Genomic DNA, 22,496 nt, shown 5'->3' with positions numbered 1-22,496 from the left:
ATTTAAAATTTTTTTAATTTATTTTATTTTTAGAGAGAGAAAGAGTGGGGGGAGGGGCTTTGGGAGAGGGAGAGAGAATCTAAAGCAGGCTTCATGCCCGGTGTGGAGAGATCTGAAGAACCTGAGCTGAAATGAACAGTCCAAATGCTTAACCTTAACCTACTGAGCCACCCAGGGGCCCTATATTTAAGCAAATTTTTAAAATGTCTTCTATTTCAGTCATAACAGCTTAAATCTGAATTTTAATTAGAAAGAGGCTAGTTGTTTTGTGTACACAAGTACATACCCTCAAGACACCTCCTCATCACTTTGGATACATACACAAATGAAAAAATTTGTACATTTCTCAGTTTAATCCAAACATCAAGTTCTGTGCTAGGTGGCCATTCTAAGTGACTGAGAGAGATGGTCAATCTGTTTTATAGTGGGGCTTTGTTAAACTGAACTACTCATCAAGTTATTTTCCCTAAGTTTCTCCCCTTCCCCAGCCACTATCATCAAGCTGTCTTTTTTCTCACTATATTATTATTATTTTAAAAATATTTTATTTTTAAGTAATCTCTACACCCTACATGAGGCATGAACTCACAACCCCAAGATTAAGAGATGCATGCTCTTCCCACTGAGCCAGCCGGGTGCCCAATCGCTATACTATTCTTGATACAGAAAGCATGGCTGCTAAAATAATGTGAAAACTGGACAGTCAAAGGTAGTATTTGAAAAAGGTTTTTTATAAGCTTTATTTAATATCTTCCAACATAAAATATATATTATAAGTCAAGTCACAATGAGAAAGACCAAAATTCATTCCTATCTGGCTCAGAAATACAGATGGACACACACACATTTATAAGCTCTCACTCTCTATGCTTAGCCCAAATTGTATTCAGGCATATCTCATGTTGGTCTGGAACCTATGTACCAGTGACAATATGATCTACACAGGTAAAACCAAAAGCTGACTAAAATTACAAGAAAAATATTATATTGCTTCTAAAATCACTGAGATTTCACTTTAACATATAGATGAAAACAAATAATCAAAACCTAAAACTCAACAGAAAAAGAACATGTGTTGCAGTGAATAGCTTAGGTACAGTGAGAATGACTTACCAGAGCAGATTTTCCAACGCCTCCTGAGCCAAGAACGACTAGCTTATACTCACGCATGGTGCAAACTTGTCAAAAGCTAGTACCTTATAAGGAAAAAAAAAGAGAGAGAATTCTTAGGTAATATCTTTGTATTCATGTGCTTCTTCTATAAATTAGATATTCAAGCAAGTAGTTTAAAAATGATTACTCTACCATACTAATATACGCATTCCATAAAGACTTACTAAAGGATGCTACTGGTAGGGCTCTTTATACCACATCAGAGGTAGAAAGAAACCACAGAGTTACAGACATGATTTTCAGTCCTATCCCAAATTCAAACAGGATAAAATATTTGCTCTATAAAGTAAAAAAAAAAAAGGGGGGGCCCTGAAAAACAGCATGAAGGGGTATTTTACTAGTTACAAGATGGCAGTAACAAGCATGTTTGACTCCCTTTCCTGAGCCATCTGTAACCTTGAGTCACAAGTCGCTGAGTGCCTACTAAGTACAGGGATATATCCAATGAACAACAAAAAATTCCCTGTCCTCACTGAGCAATATTCCAGTAAAGATGGCTAAAACAAAGGTCTGCAAACAAATCCAGCCAATCACCTGTTTTTGTACATAAAGTTTTATTGAAATACAGCCATGTCCATTCATTTGTGTATTCTCTGTGGTTGCTGTCTTGCTGTAATAGCAGTTAAGTAGTTATAACATATATTTACTATCTGGCATTTACAGAAAAAATTTGCTGACCCCTGGGTAAATGAATTAGCAGAGGAAGCAGACCAAATATCTATTCCTGAAGCGGGGGGAGGTACAAAGAACCTGAAAATGGTGAGGAATTAGAGACAGAACTGAAGAGTCCCAGACTGAAAAACTACGGTGTTCAGTAAGATGAAAGTGGAAATCAAAACAAAACCAAAAAGAAATAACCCATACCAAGGCTTATTATCATAAAATTTCAGTATACTAAAGATAGAGAAAGAAGACCCTAAAAGTTTCCAGGCTAGGGAAATAATTACAAAGCTCCTACATTCCTAGAAATAATTGGTCTGTGGCCATGGGACAAAAGCGGCCAGCAGAACAGGTTCTAAATCTTCTTTTTTTAAAAGATTTTATTTATTTATTTGACAGAGACACAGCGAGAGAGGGAACACAAGCAGGGGGAGTGGGAGAGGGAGAAGCAGGCCTCCCGCGGAGCAGGGCGCCCGATGCAGGGCTCGATCCCAGGATCCTGGGATCATGACCTGAGCCGAAGGCAGATGCTTAACAACTGAGCCACCCAGGCGCCCCAGGTTCTAAATCTTCTTAATCAAGAAATGACAGTTCTATAGTTATAGTAACAAGTAACTACCAGGTTTAAATGCATTTAATCAATCAATAGCCATTTGCTTCAATGAATGAATATGCTTCTGCAAACTAGCCATTATCAATAGCCCCTTACTTATGAAAGTTGGTCAATCAAGAATGGACTCCATTTGGCATTATTTGTGTTAAATCTCTTTATATATTTTTCCTTCCAACCTAGTCTTAGAAAATACATCCTTTGTTTTACCTCTCTATGCCAGTCCTTTATTTCTCTTTAGGATACCATGTCTATTACCATGGCTTCCTTTCAAAACTTTCTCCATTTCTGACTTTGGATGTGTAGACTATTTAACATATTCTCTTCTCCTGAATGGGAGAAAAATCGCCAAAAAAACCAACCAACCAAGTTAGCTGCTAACTTCCCCACTTACTATCCTATGTTTTATTTCTATTGAACCCATCATTTCCACAGACTTCTCCCCAGTTCTTGAATATTGTCTCCTTAATTTTTGTGATCTGCATGGTTCTTATCAGATTATAATTTTAGGAAAGAGGATATGAAATAAAAGTTGAATTAACATTTAGCTTTAAGAATATTCCACACAGTATGGTAGTATGCACACAAATTTGGAATAAAGAAATCACTCTTGGGGCGCATGGTCAGCTGGTTAAGCACCTGACTTTTGATTTCGCCTCAGGTCAGGATCTCAGGGTTCCATGCTGGGCATGGAGCCTGCTTAAGATCCTCTCTCTTCCTCTGTCTCTCTCCCCACCCTCCCCCCACCCCCTTCTCTCAAAAAAAAAAAAAAAAAAAAAAGGAAATAAACCACTCTTGGTAAAAATTTAACTGAAGTCAGGTTTATTTCTTTTATTTCTTTTTCTTTTTTTTTTTAAGATTTTATTTTGCGCGCGTGCGCACGTGCGAGAGAGAGAGAGAGAGAGAGAGAGAGAGGCAGAGAGCACGACTATGGGGAGGGGCAGAGGGAAAAGCAGACTCCCTGCTGAGCAGGGAGCCTGACGCAGGACTTGATCCCAGGACTCTGGGATCATTACCTGAGCCAAACGCAGACACTTAGCCATCTGAGCCACCCAGGCACCCCAGGTTTATTTCTTTTAATGTAAAAAATCAATTAAAAACAGGATTACTTAGGTGACAATTCTACTACCAGTCCCATGCAGACATTACCCAAACACATAGATTTATACTGATCGGAGAAATATTTTTTAAAAATTCAGGGTTCTAATGAAAGATGTCTTCAAGTTTGTGTTTCTGAACCCATCTAGAGGAAATACGGTAAAACTTTGGGAATAAGAATTTCCTAAACATCCCAAATACTTCAGTAACAGTAAACCAAATACTTTGACACAAATAAAATTAGACTCCTCTCCCTGCATTCTTTTATCCTTTATGTAGCTGGGCTGTGCCAATTTTTGTTAACTTGTCACTGTTTCTTTCTCTCTAAAAAAATTTTAAAAAAAGGATTCACTTCAATGAACACACATCAAAATGCCAACTAAACAACTGCCTTGCTTGAAATGACAGTGTTTCTACAGTTGACATTAACTCACTTAACTTGTCTTTGAACTCTGGAAATTCCTTCAACCCTGTAAGACTAGAAGTCTGGTCTGCTCAGGGGTGGCAGTATCTGACCAGGATTATCTTTTCCTTTAGTAATCAATAACTTCAGCTTTGTACTTTTTTGTTTCAGATACTGAATGGTGCCTTTCACTCTTTGATATTTTGACCTAAGACCCTCACTTAACATCATTCCAAATGACGCCCTAGACAAACAAAAGTACTGAAGGGGATGCTTGTGTCTAATCTGTTCAGTGAATTTGCTATGAGTCAGTCTCAACAATGATGGAAGCTCCAACTGGCTCCTTGAGCTCACATTGCCAAATTTATTTTGTTATCCTAGGATTTGTACCAAGTAGGTCTTGGTATAAAGCAATTAAGCCTTTTAGATATGGCTTGGAGGTGTACTATTTGGTAAACATTTTTGCCATTAGTTTAATTCTTCAGCTATTGTTTTGCTTTTGTTCATCTACTTGTGTAAAAATTTGTCATGTATTTTGTTTTGTCCTGGACTGTCTTGTTTCCATTCACTCAATAAGGGAGTGCTCCATTTGGAATGGATGGAGGCACAGGCCCCCACAAGCCTCCGATCCAATTCAAGCTGGTTCCAGGAACTAAACGTTGAAGATGAGTAAAACCGGTGGCCTCTTCATGCAGAGGGGAGTGACTGGTCAAATGTCACCTTGGGTCACTTATAAGCTTCCTGACAGCATACTGTATCATCAATATCTATGGGGCTGTTGATAATGTGCGGCCTTCCTAACCTCTGCTTGGTCAGGGAACCTGAGAATCTGTTTGTAAGGACACACTTGTTAAAAAAAAAATTTTTTTTTAAGCACACTTAAATCATTTTTATTTAGGAATAATTTATATCAAGTGAAATAAGCAGATCTTAAATATTACAGTAAAATGAACTGACATATGCAAACACCTTCACAACCACAGAGCCCTCATTAAGATTTTTTTTTTTTTAAAGATTTCATTTATTTATTTGACAGAGAGAGACACAGCGAGAGGCAACACAAGCAGGGGGAGTGAGAGAGAGAGAAGCAGGCTTCCCGCGGAGCAGGGAGCCCGATGCGGGGTTCGATCCCAGGACCCTGGGATCATGACCTGAGCCGAAGGCAGACGCTTAATGACTGAGCCACCCAGGCGCCCCAGGATTTTTTTTTTAGAAGATTTTATTTTTAAGTAGTCTCTACACCCAACACAGGGCTCGAACTCACAACTCTGAGATCAAGAGTCCCACGTTCTACTGCCTAAGCCAGCCAGAAAGTTCCCAATGTGCCTCTTCCCGGTTAATTAACCTGATACCCCTTTTCTTGACTCTAGTGGCTGCTTTGTCAAAGCCACAACCTTCTCTAGGAAGAACTGTGTTTGTTTTTTTTTTTATAAACTCCCAATATAATCTTGACTTTTGTACTTACACTGACAAATGACAAAAACTGTGATTTTGACAAGTATGACTTAACAACTGGACTTATGACCAACTTTTGAAATGTCAAAATTAATACCTTAAGAGGAACTGCAACTACAGAAAAAATTATGAGACAAAGTAACATTCAATAGTCAACTTCTTTAATTGGTATTCTGGGGCCTCAAAATAAAATGACTAAGATAGTCCTTCTTTACTTCCCCCTGCTCCAACCTTTGGAAGCCTACTCTCTTTGAATCATTCTGTCTCTTATACTGCCCACACATTCCTATTTCTTTTGTTCCTTCCCCTTACCTCTGAAATGAACTACTTTTCTTGAAGGTTTCTCAGCAAAGGAACAATTATACTAGCCTTTTTAAATGCTAGAGTAAAAGGCAGAACTATAAAAACTGAGTTTAAACATGAGTCTAGATTTAGTTGAATTTATAGTTAAGGATTTTTTTAAATATCAGGGAGACTGACAGAAATTTCAGAATTTCAACTTAATCACTAATTACTTGATTTCCTCTTTATAAAGAAAAATGGTTAAAAGCAGACTAGGAAAGACCAGATTCAAACAGCCCAGCATATTTTAAAAATTGGCCTTGAGAGAATAAGAACCTATTTAGGAAATACACTATTTTAAAAGTCTTTCTTAGAGGTAGATTGGTCAAGATTTAAAATTGTAAGCAAAATAAAAATGACTTGATATGAAACAAAATAAAAATTAATGTCAGGAAACTGTTAAATATATTTTGTGGTAGACCCAACAGCTAAGGTAAAGGAAGACAAGTTCGTTCTTTCTGTTAACTGGGCTCAGACCTGAATGGGAAACTTAAAATAAAAAATTAGCAATTTAGAAATCTACAATGGCTAAGATTTTTCAAAGACCCTTACAAAGTGAAAAAGCTAGGAAGAAAAACTAAAACTACTTGTTTTCTAAGAAATGGGATCCTATGGATGAGGACACTTACATAATGCAAGAAGAGCCACATGAAGGATCAATGTTCCATATTTACTAAGAAAGAGAAGTACAATGATTCAAAATCTGTCCCATAATGCTGCTCCAAGGAAAACTTGAGCACCCAACAATTTCTACCCTTTCTCCATTGGAGGCAGAAGTAGACTGACTACATAGAGCCACAAGGAAATTTTTTTGGGTGATGGAAGTGTTCTAACACAACTGTAGTGATGATGCACAACTGTATAAAGTTACTAAAATCCCCAAACGAGGGGCGCCTGGGTGGCTCAGTCGCTGAGCGTCTGCCTTCGGTTCGGGTCATGATCCCGGGGTCCTGGGATCGAGCCCCGCATCGGGCTCCCTGCTCGGCGAGAGGCCTGCTTCTCCCTCTCCCACCCCCTCTGCTTGTGTTCCCTCTCTCGCTGTGTCTCTGCCAAATAAATAAATAAAATATTAAAAAAAAAAATCCCAAAACTGAAACAATGACACAGCTGACTGAATTAACATAAAAATTACCATTTAAAAATATTGACTATAAAAAGTAAACATTTATGGAATTGCATTTCTTAATGAGACGGTTGAGATCTGTTTCCCCAACTGCTTCATTTATCCATAGTGAATATTACCTGTTGCTAGAATCAGAATCAGGTTCATCCACATTACTGCTTCTATCAGTAATCTGTTCCTTTCTTTTCTTATGATAAAAAAAAATCCATTGTATGGATATATGAAATTTTCTTTACCCATTCATCAGGTGATGAACATTTGGATTATTTCCGGCTTGTGGATATTGTAAATAATACTTATTGGGGTACCTGGGTGGTTTGGTCGGTTGAGCATCTGACTCTTGATTTCGGTTCAGGTCGGGGGGAGGGGGGAGGAAGGTGGTCCTGAGACTGAGCCCTGTGTTGGGCCCCATGCTCAGTGGGGAGTCTGCTTGGGATTCTCTCTCTCTCCCTTCCCCTCAGTCCCTCCCCTGCCTAAAATAAATAAATCTGTAAAAAAAAATAATAATGCTTGTCTATTTGTTTTAATTTTAGTAATTCAACCAAGAATTTTTATTACAGATAAAAATTTACATAAATACTACATAAAAAAACTTAGAACTGAAATTTTAAATTCTGAAGTAAAGAAATACGATGAAGTTGTTAGTAAACTTTCAAATCTAAAAACAGTGACAAAACACATGTAACTTGCCAATAAGCTTTGTAACAAGCAATACTGGTAAGGAAATGCAACTGAGCAAAGTCATTACCTCTCATTAATTTTTACTAATATTTCCTTACATGTACTAAACAACTAAAATATTTGTATCTAAATCCTGATAAATACCAAGGCCAGGGGTACATTTTTTCCTTAAAAAAAAAAAAAAAAAAGCAGTATGAGAGCCAAGATTTGAACTAATATCTACTCTTCAAATAGGTGCTTTTTTCTACTACACCAGCTTTGAAAAATTGTTTACAGATTCTAAGATTGAAATAATGGATTTCAGTGTGAATGCCAGTGACTGACTGGGAATGGCCATTATTTGTTTTTTAAAAGGATTGTGTGGTTGCATCTAGTTTTAGCAGAAAAGGCAACCCTGTTCAAAAAGTAATGTCTGTCATTAGCTTTTTGGTGGTGAGGAGGGAAAAGGTGTTGGCATCTGTGTATTTGTGAGCTGTGGGCAGGACCTTCCTGTTCAAGTGCTCTTAACATAATGTCCAAGAATGAGCACCTGAGAATCTGAATTTCTAAAATTTCATGCACAATTTTGATAGGGCGAGTTACACCAGAATTTCAAAGGGATTTGTGCTATTGTTTGAGACACTGAGAATAACTGTTCTCTTTCAAAGAATCCCAAAGAGGGACAATTCTGACAGCACAGCATAGTGGTTCACAGCACCTAAGTTTCAAATCTTAGCTTTGTATAACTTTGGGCAAGTCATGAAACCTTTCAAAGCTTCACGTTTTTTATAGGGAAAATGGAAACAGTAATATCTACATGATAAAGTTGTGAAGCAGATACACAAGAAAGTAAACTCCAAAAAAATATGGAGTTTTGTCTGTTTTATTCATTGCTATATCCCCAGAACCTGAAACAGTGCCTGGGGTACATAGTACATGCTCAATAAATTAAGGAATGAAATGTAGTAATTTTCCTTAAGAGTTATTGGTCCCTTGCACATAGTAACTATCAAAAGAAGACAGCTTTTTAAATAATAGCAGCAGTGATCTGAGCTACTGCTCAAGTTGCCACAACTGAGAATCATTGCTCTACCCTTTTACCTACTAGCTCAATAAAACATATAAGAATACAAGTCAGGGACTGCAGTCCAGCTTTTGTCTGATTGAGAAAGTTTCTTCTAGGTAGGCAAAGAGATATAAGGTATAGGTTAAAACTATTTTCCAACCATATTTAGTCCTCCTGTCACTACAACCAGTTTGGAATATGTTAAGATCAACTGAACTATATTATAATTCTTTAGCTGTAGACTCTAAGGCTTATTACCATATTCTACTAAATCTAAGAGGCACTTAAAAAATACATTTTAGGGGTGCCTGGGTGGCTCAGTTGGTTAAGCGTGTGCCTTCGGCTCAGGTCATGATTCCCGGGTCCTGGGATCAAGCCCTGGATCAGGCTCCCTGCTGTGTGGGGAGCCTGCTTCTCCCTCTTCCTCTGCAGCTCCCCCTGCTTGTGTGCTTCTCTGTCAAATAAATAAATAAAATCTTAAAAAAAAAAACATTTTAACATCTCTACAACTGGAATGTGTTACAACCTCCCAGGTCAATACAAAAGCAAAAAGCTAAGTACATGTCAGTATTCTGAATCATTTAAAAATGTAGTTCAGGGAGAAAGAATGGGAAATAATCCTCTTGCAAGTCTTTAAAAAACAGATTACTACACAAAAAATTCTCTAATATTGGTGTTATCTCTGACCCTTAATATTAATTACACAAGTCAATGGACTCTACTGTACCTCAAGTTTGGCAGACTGTAATTTTGACAGCCTAGGGAGAATCTCCGTATACTTTAGGAACAGTGAGAAAAATCTTGAGATTGTAATTCTAATTCCCTTGAATGTGTAAAAGAGATATGTGATAAATTGGGGGATCATTTTTCTTCTACTTTTATGTTTTTTTCTGAGAGTTTTATTACTAATAACTTATAAAATACACAAATGAAAATTAAAAACTGAAAGTAAGAGGAGTTGTGGAGTTGTCTTGTAATTACCCCATGTTATTATCATTTAAGAATGTTGATAATCATTGGCATTTTTAAAAAGTGGTCATTAGAAACTCAAAAACACCAAGTTTAGCCAGTCATTCAACTCACAATGAATAGTAATTATAATATTGATGCTGGCAGAGAGAAGTATCTTTCAGATAAACAATATACTGTTGGTGAAAGTGCATGTTAAAGAAAACAAACAGGCAAGCTTAAAAGAAGAAACAATTAAAATTCTTTTAATCCTATTTTTAAACCTTAATAACTAGTATGCTTGTTCTTGAAAAGGGCTAAGAGGTATTTATTGAAAATTACAAAATTAAACATATTGTTTTAAATGCTTTACAGAAGAATTATCTTTAAGTGCTTTACAGAAGAATTATCAACATAAATACTGACAATATTTACTCTAACAATGTAAATACTGAAATTTTAAACACTTTCCTCTCTATTGTCAAAGCAAAATTTATCTTTATATTAATTAGCATGCCAAAAAGTCTACCTAGAAATTAAAGATAAGTAGGGTGGCAAAGGATTTAAGTTCTAAGTACTTTAACTAGTGTGCCACAATCAAAGGACTGTATTCTGAAAAGCTTGCTGGTTTATCTTCTCGTACTTCAGGAGAAAATAAAGATTAAGACACAAAAAAAAGTGGGGCGCCTGGGTGACTCAGTCGTTAAGCGTCTGCCTTCAGCTCAGGTCATGATCCCGGGGTCCTGGGCCTCGCATCAGGCTCCCTGCTCAGCGGGAGGCCTGCTTCTCCCTCTCCCACTCCCCCTGCTTGTGTTCCCCCTCTGTCTCTCTGTCAAATAAATAAATAAAATCTTAAAAGATACAAAGTAAAATTAGGGCACTTGATATTAGAAATTATTAAGAGTTCTGATAACTAGGTGTTACTGCCACTTGGAAGAAATGGGAAGTACAATTAAAAGCATTTCATAATCAATTAAAAAAAAATTGACATTGAAGGCAATTTTAACAATCTTCAGGAAGTTAAGAGCAACACCATGAGAAAATGTTAAATGAAAATGTCATCAGCAATGGGAATGTCTTGGTTAAACACTGCCAAAAATTATGGTGCTATCGGTCCACTGTGAAACATTCTAGTTTGAATTTCTAATACAGGTGATGGGATTTGGTTGGTTTATGTATGTTCTTTTTTTGTGGTATTTCTTGTAAGTAATGGCATTTATTTGTAAAAATTAGGTGCACTCTGGAAATCAAAAGCAAAGTTAAGAATTGCTAATTAAAAATAATATGCCTAAATTAATCTACATTTGAACTAAATCTATTAAGTCACCTATTATATTAAGTCATTAATTAATGAGGGACTCTCAGATCCTCATTTTCTTCAGGTAGTTAAACAGGTAAGAATGTAGTATATGCAAAATGAGTTTAGTGGTGTTACCAATAATGCCACTTCTCACTTATCCTTCTTCATTAGCAAGAAAGTGTAACTTCTACAACAAGCAGGCACTTACACAATTATAAATATGAAGCACAATTCACATTACTTCTCCAACAATCTAAGATTATAGATGAAGAAAACCAATTAAATTGCTTTAATAAATAAATTGAATAAGAAATACTTGGGGGCGGTAAAAGTTACATTAAAAATTGGGGGGTGTAATTTTGGGAATTATATATTTACATGTAAAGATTCCTAATTTTAATTTCTTATCTAGAGCTCCTAAAATTTGTATGACTTATAACCAACTCCCAATCAATGAAAGTAACTGATAGTCTTAGACTTTGCTGTATTTCTTACAAAAACACTTGGGTACCCTATTCACTAATTTAAAAGGTTATTTTATTATTACCTTCTACAACTTCCTCCATTTACTCTACAGAGCTAATTTTGCTTGCATTTTTTTTTTCCCAGTCAATTTAAGAAGTTGTTTATTTCTAGTCTCAAAGAAAATCATAGCAAAGACATGGAAGGACAAGAAAACAAAATCTCCTAGGGCTCTTTCCCAAGTCAGATTCACGGGCTGCTTCATAATTGCTTGAAAAGAAAGTTGAGGAAACAGATGCAATCATAGTCTACCTGAAGTTCAGTAAATATATCCAAGATAGTACTTCGTCAATCAGAAATGAACTGGAATTTTCACAAAAATACAAAACAAAAATGGACGCTATAATGATTCTGAGAAAATTCTGAAGAGACTTACAAGTCAGAGAAAATAAAAATTCAGTAAAATTTTAGTCTAAATGTCTTCACTATATAAAAATACGTATCAAAAAGCAAATAAGTGACTCGATTATCTACCACTCTATATTACATATATTTTTCATTAATAAGACCTAAGATAGACCCAACTTCAAATATTACTGACCCTAATTATGAACCGTAAGAGTAATTCTAAAAATCACTGGGGAAATTTAAAAAAGCATAAAAAAATGATAGATGTATTAAAAAAAAAAACCTCATATACATATATAGTTTTATATATATGTATTTTTAAACTATATATATAGTTATAGTTTTTAACATCCATTCATCTATCGATGGGACACTTGGGCTGCTTCTATAGTTCAGCTATTGTAAATAATGCTGCAGTAAGCATAAGAGTGCACAGGTCCCTTCCAATTATTGTTTCCGTATTTTTTGTGAAGGAGATTAAGAGTACACTTATCCTGATGAGCACTAATATACAGAACTGCTGAATCACTATATTGTATACCTGAAACTAATTTAACACTCTTAACTACATTGTAATTAAAAAAACCAACAACTCTTAGCTTTTACTTGGTGTTAACATTTACTGAAGACCACTCTAGTCCAAGAGTTGTGCTAGTACCTGAAGATTAAAAAAGAAAATCTAAGGGGCACCTGGGTGGCCCAGTTGTTAATAAGCGTCAGCCTTCGGCTCAGGTCTTGATCCCAGAGTCCTGGGATCGAGCCCTGCATCAGGCTCCCTGCTCCGCGGGAAGCCTGCTTCTCCCTCTCCCGCTCCCCCTGCTTCTGTTCCCGCTCTTGCTGTGTCTCAGATCTCTGTCAAATAAATAAATAAAATCTTAAAAAAAAAAAAAATCTAAGAAATAACTTATACCAAGATTACTATAACATTCAGTACTCAACATCAATATATAATGAGTGCCTACAACATATTAGGTACTGCTCTACCCAATGGGAATGAAGCAGTGAACAAAAGACTCTGTCCTCAGAATTTATAATGGGGTGTGGAGAGACACAAATAAATCAATATGAAACAAGTCAGAAGTATACAGGTGACCCCTGAACAACAAAGGTTTGAGCTGCATGGGTCCACTTATATGCAGATTTAAAAAAATACAGTACAGTACTGTAAATGTGTTTTCTCTTATGATTTTCTTTCTTTTTTTTTTTTTTAAAGATTTTATTTATTTATTTGAGAGAGAGAATGAGAGAGAGAGAGAGAGCACAAGAGGGGGGAGCGGGAGAGGGAGAAGCAGACTTCCCGCTGAGCGGGGAGCCCGATGTGGGACTCGATCCCGGGACTCCAGGATCATGACCTGAGCCGAAGGCAGTCGCTTAACCAACTGAGCCACCCAGGCGCCCCTCTTATGATTTTCTAAAAACATTTTCCTCTGGCTTATTTTGTTCTAATAATACAGTACATAACATATATGACATATATATGTTAATCAACTGTTTATGTTATCAGTAAGGCTTCCAGCCAACAGTAAGCTATTAGTAAAGTTTTGGGGGAGTAAAAAGTTATATGTGGATTTGACCCTTAATCCCCAAGCTGTTCAGGAATCAACTGTATAGCTAGCTCAGTACCCCAAGAGCCCTGTGACTAGATTGATTTTGTGTTTTCAACAAAAGTTTCTACCATTTGGCTTTATTCTGTTTATTATTTTCAAATCAACATCTCTAGTAGGGTAATATGCCAATTAATTTGTAGCTAACGTTAAATTTGGATTTCGGAAAGTTCATAGAGATCTGTCTAGAATCCACTGGAGAGCTCATGGCTACAATGCCCCTTCTTTGCTAACAGGGGCAAAAATGGGATTTCTGGAGCAATCTAAATGTAGTTGGTCTTATGAGGTACCATTATTCAATATGCACAAAATGCTCCTCAGTGATTTCCTTTGCCAGCTCTATACGGAACGACATTCATGATCCCCTCTCCCGCACCACCCCCTCCACTGTTATATAGCAAGAATACTACACAGATCAGGATAGAATGTTCCTGACTAGCAATACTCAGAATGCAATTCTTAGGAGGGTAGTTGTCAAGAAAGATTTCTGAAGTATTCTTGAACTGTCTCAGACCACAATGATAGTTCCTCTTTCTGAAAACCCACACCAAATACTTCAGCACTTGATTATATACTATCTTGTACTGTTTTCTAAGGGGAGACAACAAATTGTAGAAAGGAACATTATCTTAAGATTTAAGAAGCTTAGCTCTATTTAAAAAGTTATACAATTTGAGATAAACCACTTTATTCTCAATTTCCAGTTTCCTTATTTGGAAAATGAAGGAATAGGGAAGGGGGACGTACTGAACACAGAGTTGCCTTAGATCAGCCAGGTAGGCATGTAAAATGTCTGAAGCTGGAAGGTGTTAATGGCCAAGGGGAATGAATGCTTATACAGCTAAAGTCATTCAAATTCTTAAAAATGTGAATATTGTGAAAAACAATAAAATCTATTTAAGGTATGGAGATTTGGACTCTGAGTCACTATTTTCTACTTCTGGACTAAATAATCTCTAAGGTCCCTTTCAATTCCTAAATGTATTGTTACATATACCAGGGTTTTGAAGACTTTTATGTGGACAGAACTTTTAAAAGTATCTTAATGTTATATTCCCTCTTCTTAATTATTGTAAAAAAAAAAAGATATAATTCTATGTTGGTACTAACATTTAATGATAATGTAAATATTCTTTTCCTAACTTCATAATGGTAGTTTGGTATTACAGACATTTTAGAATTATCTTTCAAATATAATACAGACACTAACTAAAGGAGCTGAAAACAATATAGGACAACCTACACATTCATAGCTGCTCTCAACTGGGAAAATCCATTGATCCTAATGGGCACTCAACCAAGGCAAGATGTAAAGGCTTTCCATATTTTCTTCTTAGTTCTGGCATGCTAGTCCCACATGCTTTGTGCAAGTAAGGTTTTCTTTTGAACTAATTTAAGATTTGGGTATGGACACAAGGTCCTCTCTTGCCCAGGGTGGTAAAACATGGAATCTGGAAATAAGGGAACCCTAGAATTGACTACCTATGTAATTTACCAGAGGGTAGTCACTTATTCTCGGCTTGTGTCTTAGTGTGTAAAATACAGACAATGCTAATACCAATTCCATAGACTTAATGGGCAGATTAAATAAGAACGTATATTGTCTATAAAAATTTTAAGTGTTATTACTATCATCAACTAGATGTACAGTAGCCCCTTATTTTGTCCCCAATTTGGTCTAGAAATATTTGTTGAATCAAGCAATGACTAAAGACTAATAATTCAGTTCTAGCAAAGGAAAGAACTATTTAGATCTTTAAAGACCACAAACAAGTTACCTTTTGTATATAAGTTGCTATTTGAGTTCACATCAATTACTGACAGATGTCAAGAATCCCAGCTGAAAATGAACTATACAAATCTTGAAAAAAAATTAGTTCTTATACTTGCCCTGTAGGAATGCAATTCCAGTAAAGAAAATGCTCTGAAGCAGGAAAAGTATTAAAAACAGCAATTTATGGGTTCCAGAGATAACTCTCAACCTCATAATCTGATTTATTCTTTAAATCAATCTCATTAGTAAATGTAAAAAGGCTGTAAGAATCAAATCCTTGAAACGTGGTAAGTGATATTCAAAAAGCATAATTCCTTTCCATCAGAATATGTCATAGGGTTTCCAAATAGCTATAGTCAAATCAGAAATTGTCCAGAACTATGGTAACTCAAGCAGTTCTATCCTCAAGTTATTTTGCTACAACACCCACCCCCAACCATCCATTTTTGAAATTCTGTGATCTTAAATTATAAATAAAGGACTAAGTAAAAAAACTTAACTACTGGTTCCTGAAGTCAAGTGACATTACTTCTCCCACTGAACACTTTCTGGAAGAGACGATATTTGATTTCTCCTTTCCGCCTCCAACTCCCAAAGTAGTATTTTAGCAGCCGAAGAGGATTACTGTGTTCTCTTTGCCCTCCTAAATAAAATTAACTAATTAAAATGTCAGGAGAACCTGGAACTAATCTGTTGGACACAATGATAGAATTCAAAACTTCTGAGCAGATTTAAAAATTATTTTTGAGGTCCGAACCCTACCTCTCATACTCTCTTTTAAAAATAAACTACAAAATAAACAAAAAGCTGTTAAAATGAACATTACTTATCATATTTACTGAGTTTGTCTCTCTCATAATGAAGACAAACGGGAAATGCTTCCAATCTTATATTCTGCTGAGAAAGGTTTTATTTGTGAACTAAATTTCTAAATCTAGTCAAGTGTACAATTTGTAGACTATCAAACTGTTCGTAGCATTTTCTCTACTCTGACTGTATTTATAATACCTCAAATAGGAAAAAATTCTTCCCTTGACCTTTTCATGGATTAATATTGCCGGTAAATAAAGCTTATTCCAACATATACTATGATATGCAAGTTAAGGTCATGTTTTCTAGTTTTATTACTGGAGTTCTTACTTTTCAGTTTAGTACTTGATCATGTCTCTGAGAAATTATAGTACAACAATTTATCAGTAATATGACAAATGCAGAAGAACCTGTTTCTTAGATTTCTCAGCCAAATCAAGGGATAAGCTGGTAGCTAAGTGACAGAAAAATGGAAAGTCCAACATGTTTCGAAAATAAGCAAAAAGAAATAATGTGAGCTAAAAATGACCTATTAGTTTCTACTGATCCCTCTAAATAGATCAGATTTATGTGGAACTCTCCCCTGCTCCCAAGAGTTCTTTGGACATGACCTAAGAATTAACCTGTCGGTTTCTTTTTTTTTTCTTCTTGTCAGATCTAGCAGTAATTCTATAGGTGTACATAGTGACTCAAAGATCTGCTGTGTCTACCAAACATAATTTAGGTAAATATGGATGGGAGTATGGAGATTAACTTTACTATTTGCTATATAAAATCTGACACACACAAACACACATGCCTTATTTAACTGTATTTTAAACTGAAAAAATGATAGGAAAATATAAGAGTTAAGAGCACAGGCTTTAATGTGATTTCCTAGAATGCCAGTTCTAACTATTAGCTAAGTGACCCTGGTATGCTATTTAACCTCTCTGTGCCTCATTTCCTCATCTGACAATGGGAGTAACAGTATCTACTTAAAGTTTTTAAGATTCAAATAAAATAACTTATCCCACGCAAAATGTTTAACAAAATGCGTAACACATAGTAAGCAGTATTACTTGCTATTTTAAAATCCCATCTATTTACAGTGCTCAACTTGAAGCACCCACAGTACCTCAAAAGCATAGTATACTACAAGGAACCTGTATACCTGGGGGAACCCTCATTGACACTTCTATCTTCTCCAGTCCATTACCAAGTCTGATGCATTCTACCTTGGCATCTCCAGAATCAACTGCACTCTCTCCACTTCACTGCCTTATAAGGGCCCTCATTATTTCCCAAAGAGGGAAAAGGGGGGTGAGATACAGGAGGCAAATATGAAGGAAAACATTAATTTGTCATCCACTTGAATTTCAATGACCAGATAAGAGAGAGTTTTAACTATGAAGACAAAGAGGTAGAAATTTGAGAAAAAACCAATATGACAACTATATTTTAGTGGCCTTTATACCCCAGAAAATCTGTTAGTTTAGAACATTAAAATGTAGTGTTTGCACTGTGTTCCCTCACAGTCAAGAATGGTCTACAGAACAAAGTGCTATGTGTACATATAAAAGAATTCTCTGCCTAAAAGGATATGTCAAGCAAGGCTTCACTAAATGGATATTTAAACCAGACCAATGGATATTTTAAAGAAATAGGGGAGTTCACTGTGAAACAGGAGTGCATGGGGACAGAGGGAGGAATAAATGGAAGAGGTATGGGACCCTCTTAGCTAAAGAGTTTGACCTGTATTCTACAAGAAACTGAGAGAGAATTTGCAAGTTGGGAAATGATATGAACATATCTGTGCTTCAGAAAGATCACAGAAACTAAGTACTCTTTTTCCGAATTCTGGGAATTTGGTAAGAGGTTACCACAGCTGAGAGATGGTGACCTAGGTTAGGGCAATGACAGAAGCAATCAAGAGAACACTGTGACTGACTAGATGGGTAAGGAAAGAAAAATAGGATGCAGCATGATCAAACATGGATAGTGAGGCCATTAAATCAGACTGGGAGCTTAAGAGGAACAGACTTGGTTCAGGAAGTATCTTTTATCTTTTGCAATAGGTCTTAAAGACAGCAGAGTAAAAACTGACAATAGTATGGACATGGTAGTAGCATCTCTTATTCTTTTTTTTTTTTTAAAGATTTTATTTATTTATTTGACAGAGAGAGACACAGCACGAGAGAGAACATAAGCAGGGGGAGTGGGAGAGGGAAAAGCAGGCCTCCCGCGGAGCAGGGAGGCCGATGCGGGGCTCGATCCCAGGACCCTGGGATCATGACCTGAGCCGAAGGCAGACGCTTAACGACTGAGCCACCCAGGCGCCCTGCATCTCTTATTCCCAAAGAGATCAGAAAGATGCTCACTGCCTGTATTCAAAAGGCTTCGGGCATGAAACAGAACACTGATTTGTTTAGCAAGATTATAAATGTACCATGTGCAATTTGTTCCACTCAATATTCCTGGGTTATTAATTTGAAATATGTAATTTATTTAGATGATGACAAATCTCAATTTTAAGGTTTATAGTTTTAGTCGTTAAGGCTTCATCAAATGAACTTTGATGGAGTCTTTTGCCAATTTATGAGAAACAGAAATATGAACAGAAAAGATTAATAGTGTACAAAACCAAAAACCTTTCTAGGCTTAATGAGTATCTCAGGGCAAAATATTCAGTGATTAACTTGTGTTGTACAATAAACCATAACATATAAAAATCATTTGCCCACAAAGTGCCACACAGTGTCTTTAGACTTGCTCCCTTTTCCTCTTTATGGGAAGCCTTTTGTAAACAGGCCAGTAACGATCTTTTATCTTATTTTCTCATTTCTTTAGGAATAATCAAGTAACTACTGCTATGTGACACCACTGCCAGTGTTTACTTCACATTCTTTCCTTAAGATCTAGTCTAAAAGAAGATTTATCTACTAAAAATCAACTTGAACTACTGTAAGCAAAATACAGATTTGCTCCTTCTTTTGTGAAAAGAACACCATTCTTTTTCAACTTCAACCTAAATTTTTCCATGTTCTTGCCTTCTCAAGTCTTTTCATAACCCAAATCTGATCTTTACATTTCTATATAGGAATATAATGTTGGATACAAGGCACAAGTAATTTCTCTACAACAATGTGGCCCAAGATATAAGCTGGCAAGTCTCATAGGCTGGCAAAAAGAACCATAAAAAGCTAAAATAACATCAAAGGATTCTATTCACATTCTTAAAACAAGAAAAATAACGAGGATAACAACCAAGCAAACCATTCCAGAAGAGCCTACTTTAGCCAAAGATTAATCAAATTAAGGATGCTATTATTATTCCACATAGCCCCAAGAGGTACAGTTAAAATAAAAAAAAAATTAATCATTACAAAATGGGAGGGAACTTGAAACAAAACAAAAAAAAATGAGGAGGGGGAAGAGGGAAGGAACCGGGTCATTAATGTCCTTTTTGGTATAAAGTATCAATATTTTTAATGGCTCTTTTCCAACAATACCACCAGGCATAGTGTATGTCCCAGAATAGTTAAGCCACTATTGCCTAAGTGCTGATAAAACTTAAAAGGATTTTTAGTAACTTGAAGTTATACACCTGCTCTTAGAGAGTTCTCAGCCATGGACTTCTCTGATTTATATACATAAGCACATACAAAAGCTAATTCCAGCAAAGGTATGACCAGACATAGTCTATCCTAGACATTTCTTTAGAAAGATGGTCTCTGCAATGCAAATCTATGAGTAAAGCTTAAACCACTGTTAAGGGAACTAAGAGGAATATTTCAGGCCACCTCAGACTTTGCTTTATCTAATAAGGTACATTTAAATAAAGCATTAATCATCTGACAGATTATGCAATTTTAAATTAAAAAGTTGAGTAGCACCATCTTCTGATAAGGTCACCAATGATATGTCATACACAAACATATTCCTAAATAGACTAATTAATCAAATGCACTTTTGTATTTTCATTTGAACATTAGAAAATGTCCAAAATAACAGAGACAATAAATAAGAGCCCAAGTGCCCCCAACACTCCTCTCCCATCAAACCAATCATCCAGTTACTAGGGATTTATTACACTTCTTAAAACTGTGCCAACACAGTGACATGCAAGGAAGATGGCTACATCATAAAGTGGAGTCAGGGTAACCAACAGTCCTGGTTTTAGCACTGTTAAGTCTTGTGTCTCAAATCCTCACTCCTGAGCAAATCAAGATGGTTGCTCATCTTAGGAGGAATACATCTTTTTTTTTTTTTTTTAAGATTTTATTTATTTATTTATTTGACAGAGAGCACAAGTAGGCAGAGCGGCAGGCAGAGGGAAAGGGAGAAAGAGGCTCTCTGCTGAGCAGGGAGCCCGATGCGGGGCTTGATCCCAGGACCCTGGGATCATGACCTGAGCCGAAGGCAGCCGCTTAACTGACTGAGCCACCCAGGCGCCCCAGGAGGAATACATCTTAAGAGGAATTTGCTTCCTCTTGTATTTCATAATCTTAAAGATATGAAACTGTGAAGTCTTAACATCTTGAGAACATTTTGAGGTACTATATACCTTGTCTTTTGCCACAACAGAATCATACTCTTCTCTGAAATAAAATATGGAAATTAAAAACCAAACTGTAAGGCACTTAGCGTAAGAGCCAAGTTGAATGTTTATGGTAACAGACAATATTTGTATAGTATTTACAATTTACAGTATATCTTGGCACGAGTTTTCTCATTTGGATACAAGTCTAAGGACATTTCTCTTGAAGAAACACTGTCCCTTGCTTAATTAGGAGTACCTTTCATCTAATTAGTATTTGAATATGTCTCAAGTTCAAGTCACTATGAAGGTTACAAAGATGAACAAAACATACTTGCTTTCAGGAAGCTTACAGTTTTGTAAGGAAAGATGAGATAAAAAATGTGAAAAAGATGAGAAAAATATTATGAAAATTTGAAGAGATGTCAGGAACAAATTTATGAAGGTGGCGGCAAATGAACAAAAGGCACAGCATTTCAACAGGGAAGAACACACTTGAGAGAAGTAAAAGCAAAGGCACAGTAGGCAGCAAAATGTAGGAATATGATTAGACTACCATAGAAAGCACAGTCCGAGTGGATCTCAGGGTACAAATAGGAAAATAAAAACAGCATGAGAGTCTACAGTCAACATAACATAGATCTCTGAGTACTGGTCAAGAACCTGGTCTCATTTTATAAGCAACAGTACTGGATGTTTTGAAGAGAAAACCAAAGGTACTTTTTAAATGAATAAAAATAGTTCTAACAGAAGCCTGGACAATATGTCTAGAAATGTTAAGCATTTTATTAAAATATGATTAATAGATGGCTTACTTTTAAAATGCATCAGTTTGGGGGCACCTGGGTGGCTCAGTCAGTTAAGCGACTACTCCTGATTTCAGCTCAGGTCATGATCTCTGGGTCTTGAGATCAAGCCCTGCAGCGGGGCTCTGCACTCACTCAGTGGGAGGCCCGCTTAAGATTCTCTCTCCTCCAGCGCCTGGGTGGCTCAATCGTTAAGCATCTGCCTTCAGCTCAGGTCATGATCCCAGAGTCCTGGGATCGAGTCCCACATCGGGCTCCCTGCTTGGCAGAAAGCCGGGAGCCTGCTTCTCTCTCTCCCACTCCCCCTTGCTTGTGTTCTGCTCTTGCTATCTGTCAAATAAATCTTAAAAAAAAAAAAAGAAAAATCTTTATTAAAAAAAAATTCTCTCTCCTCCTCCTCTGCCCTCCCCAAAATAAATAAATCTTAAAAAAAGCACCACTTTGCAACAAAAACCTTTAATGAGATGATAAAAACTAAAATTAAGAGGTCAGAAACCATATACCGCATAGAGGAAGAAATTGCAAGCGACTGACAAAAGATAGTAAGACAATCAATAATTTTAGCTTTCTTTTATAAGACTGCATGAATACTGTGTACCTACCATGGGCAGACAGAGCAGGTATCAGATGCATACTTTCAAGGCTCTCTATTTTTCACAACAGAATATTAACTTTGCTATCACACCACGTGGTATCCAAAGCATACTGAGATTACTTTTAGTTAATATCACTACCACACAACATGGCACCACTTCGCATATTTGCCCAAGATCTCACTTATATTGACAAATGAGGCAGATTTATGGGACAGGCCATACTTTTTGGATCTGTCCACATGCATAAAAAAATACTCAGTTAAGACTTAAATTTATCTCAGGGGACTGGATGGCTCAGTGGGTTAAACATCTAACTCTTAATTTTGGCTCAGCTCATGATCTCAGGGTTGTAAGAGGCTCTGCACTGGGCATGGACCCTGCTTAAGATTTTTTCTCTCTCTCCCTCTTCCTTGCCACCGCCCCCCCCCCCAGCCCCCGCTTTCTCTTAAAAAAAAAAAAAAAGACTTAAATATCTCATGGCGAGAGATATGTGTAAAGTTAATTGCTGCATAACCAGCACTTAACACAGTTGGAATATAGAAGGCAATTATTTGTTGAATGAATCAAAACCAGTTTCTTGCCCTAGAGGAGGGGCTGGGAAACTCTAGACCTCAGGCCAAATCCCATTTACTGCCTGTTTTTTTTGTAATTAAAGTTTTGTTGGAACACTGCCATGCAA

The 22,496-nt window shown here is 36.5% G+C and overlaps 1 protein-coding gene across 1 annotated transcript in view; it reads right to left on the bottom strand.

Moving 5' to 3' along the window:
• RAP1B (RAP1B, member of RAS oncogene family) overlaps positions 1 to 22,496 on the bottom strand; it is a 46,518-nt gene that overhangs the window by 9,262 nt on the left and 14,760 nt on the right. The window contains exon 2 of the mRNA XM_078076255.1: positions 1,114 to 1,196. Coding sequence (XP_077932381.1) covers positions 1,114 to 1,170 — 57 coding nt within the window. The 5' untranslated portion in view covers positions 1,171 to 1,196. The remainder of the gene's footprint in view (positions 1 to 1,113; positions 1,197 to 22,496) is intronic.

This window comes from Halichoerus grypus, chromosome 6 (assembly GCF_964656455.1).
Source record: "Halichoerus grypus chromosome 6, mHalGry1.hap1.1, whole genome shotgun sequence".
NCBI classification, from domain to species: Eukaryota; Metazoa; Chordata; class Mammalia; order Carnivora; family Phocidae; genus Halichoerus; species Halichoerus grypus.
Note: the sequence above shows the minus strand (reverse complement) of the source record. Positions and strands in the feature narration are given on the sequence as shown.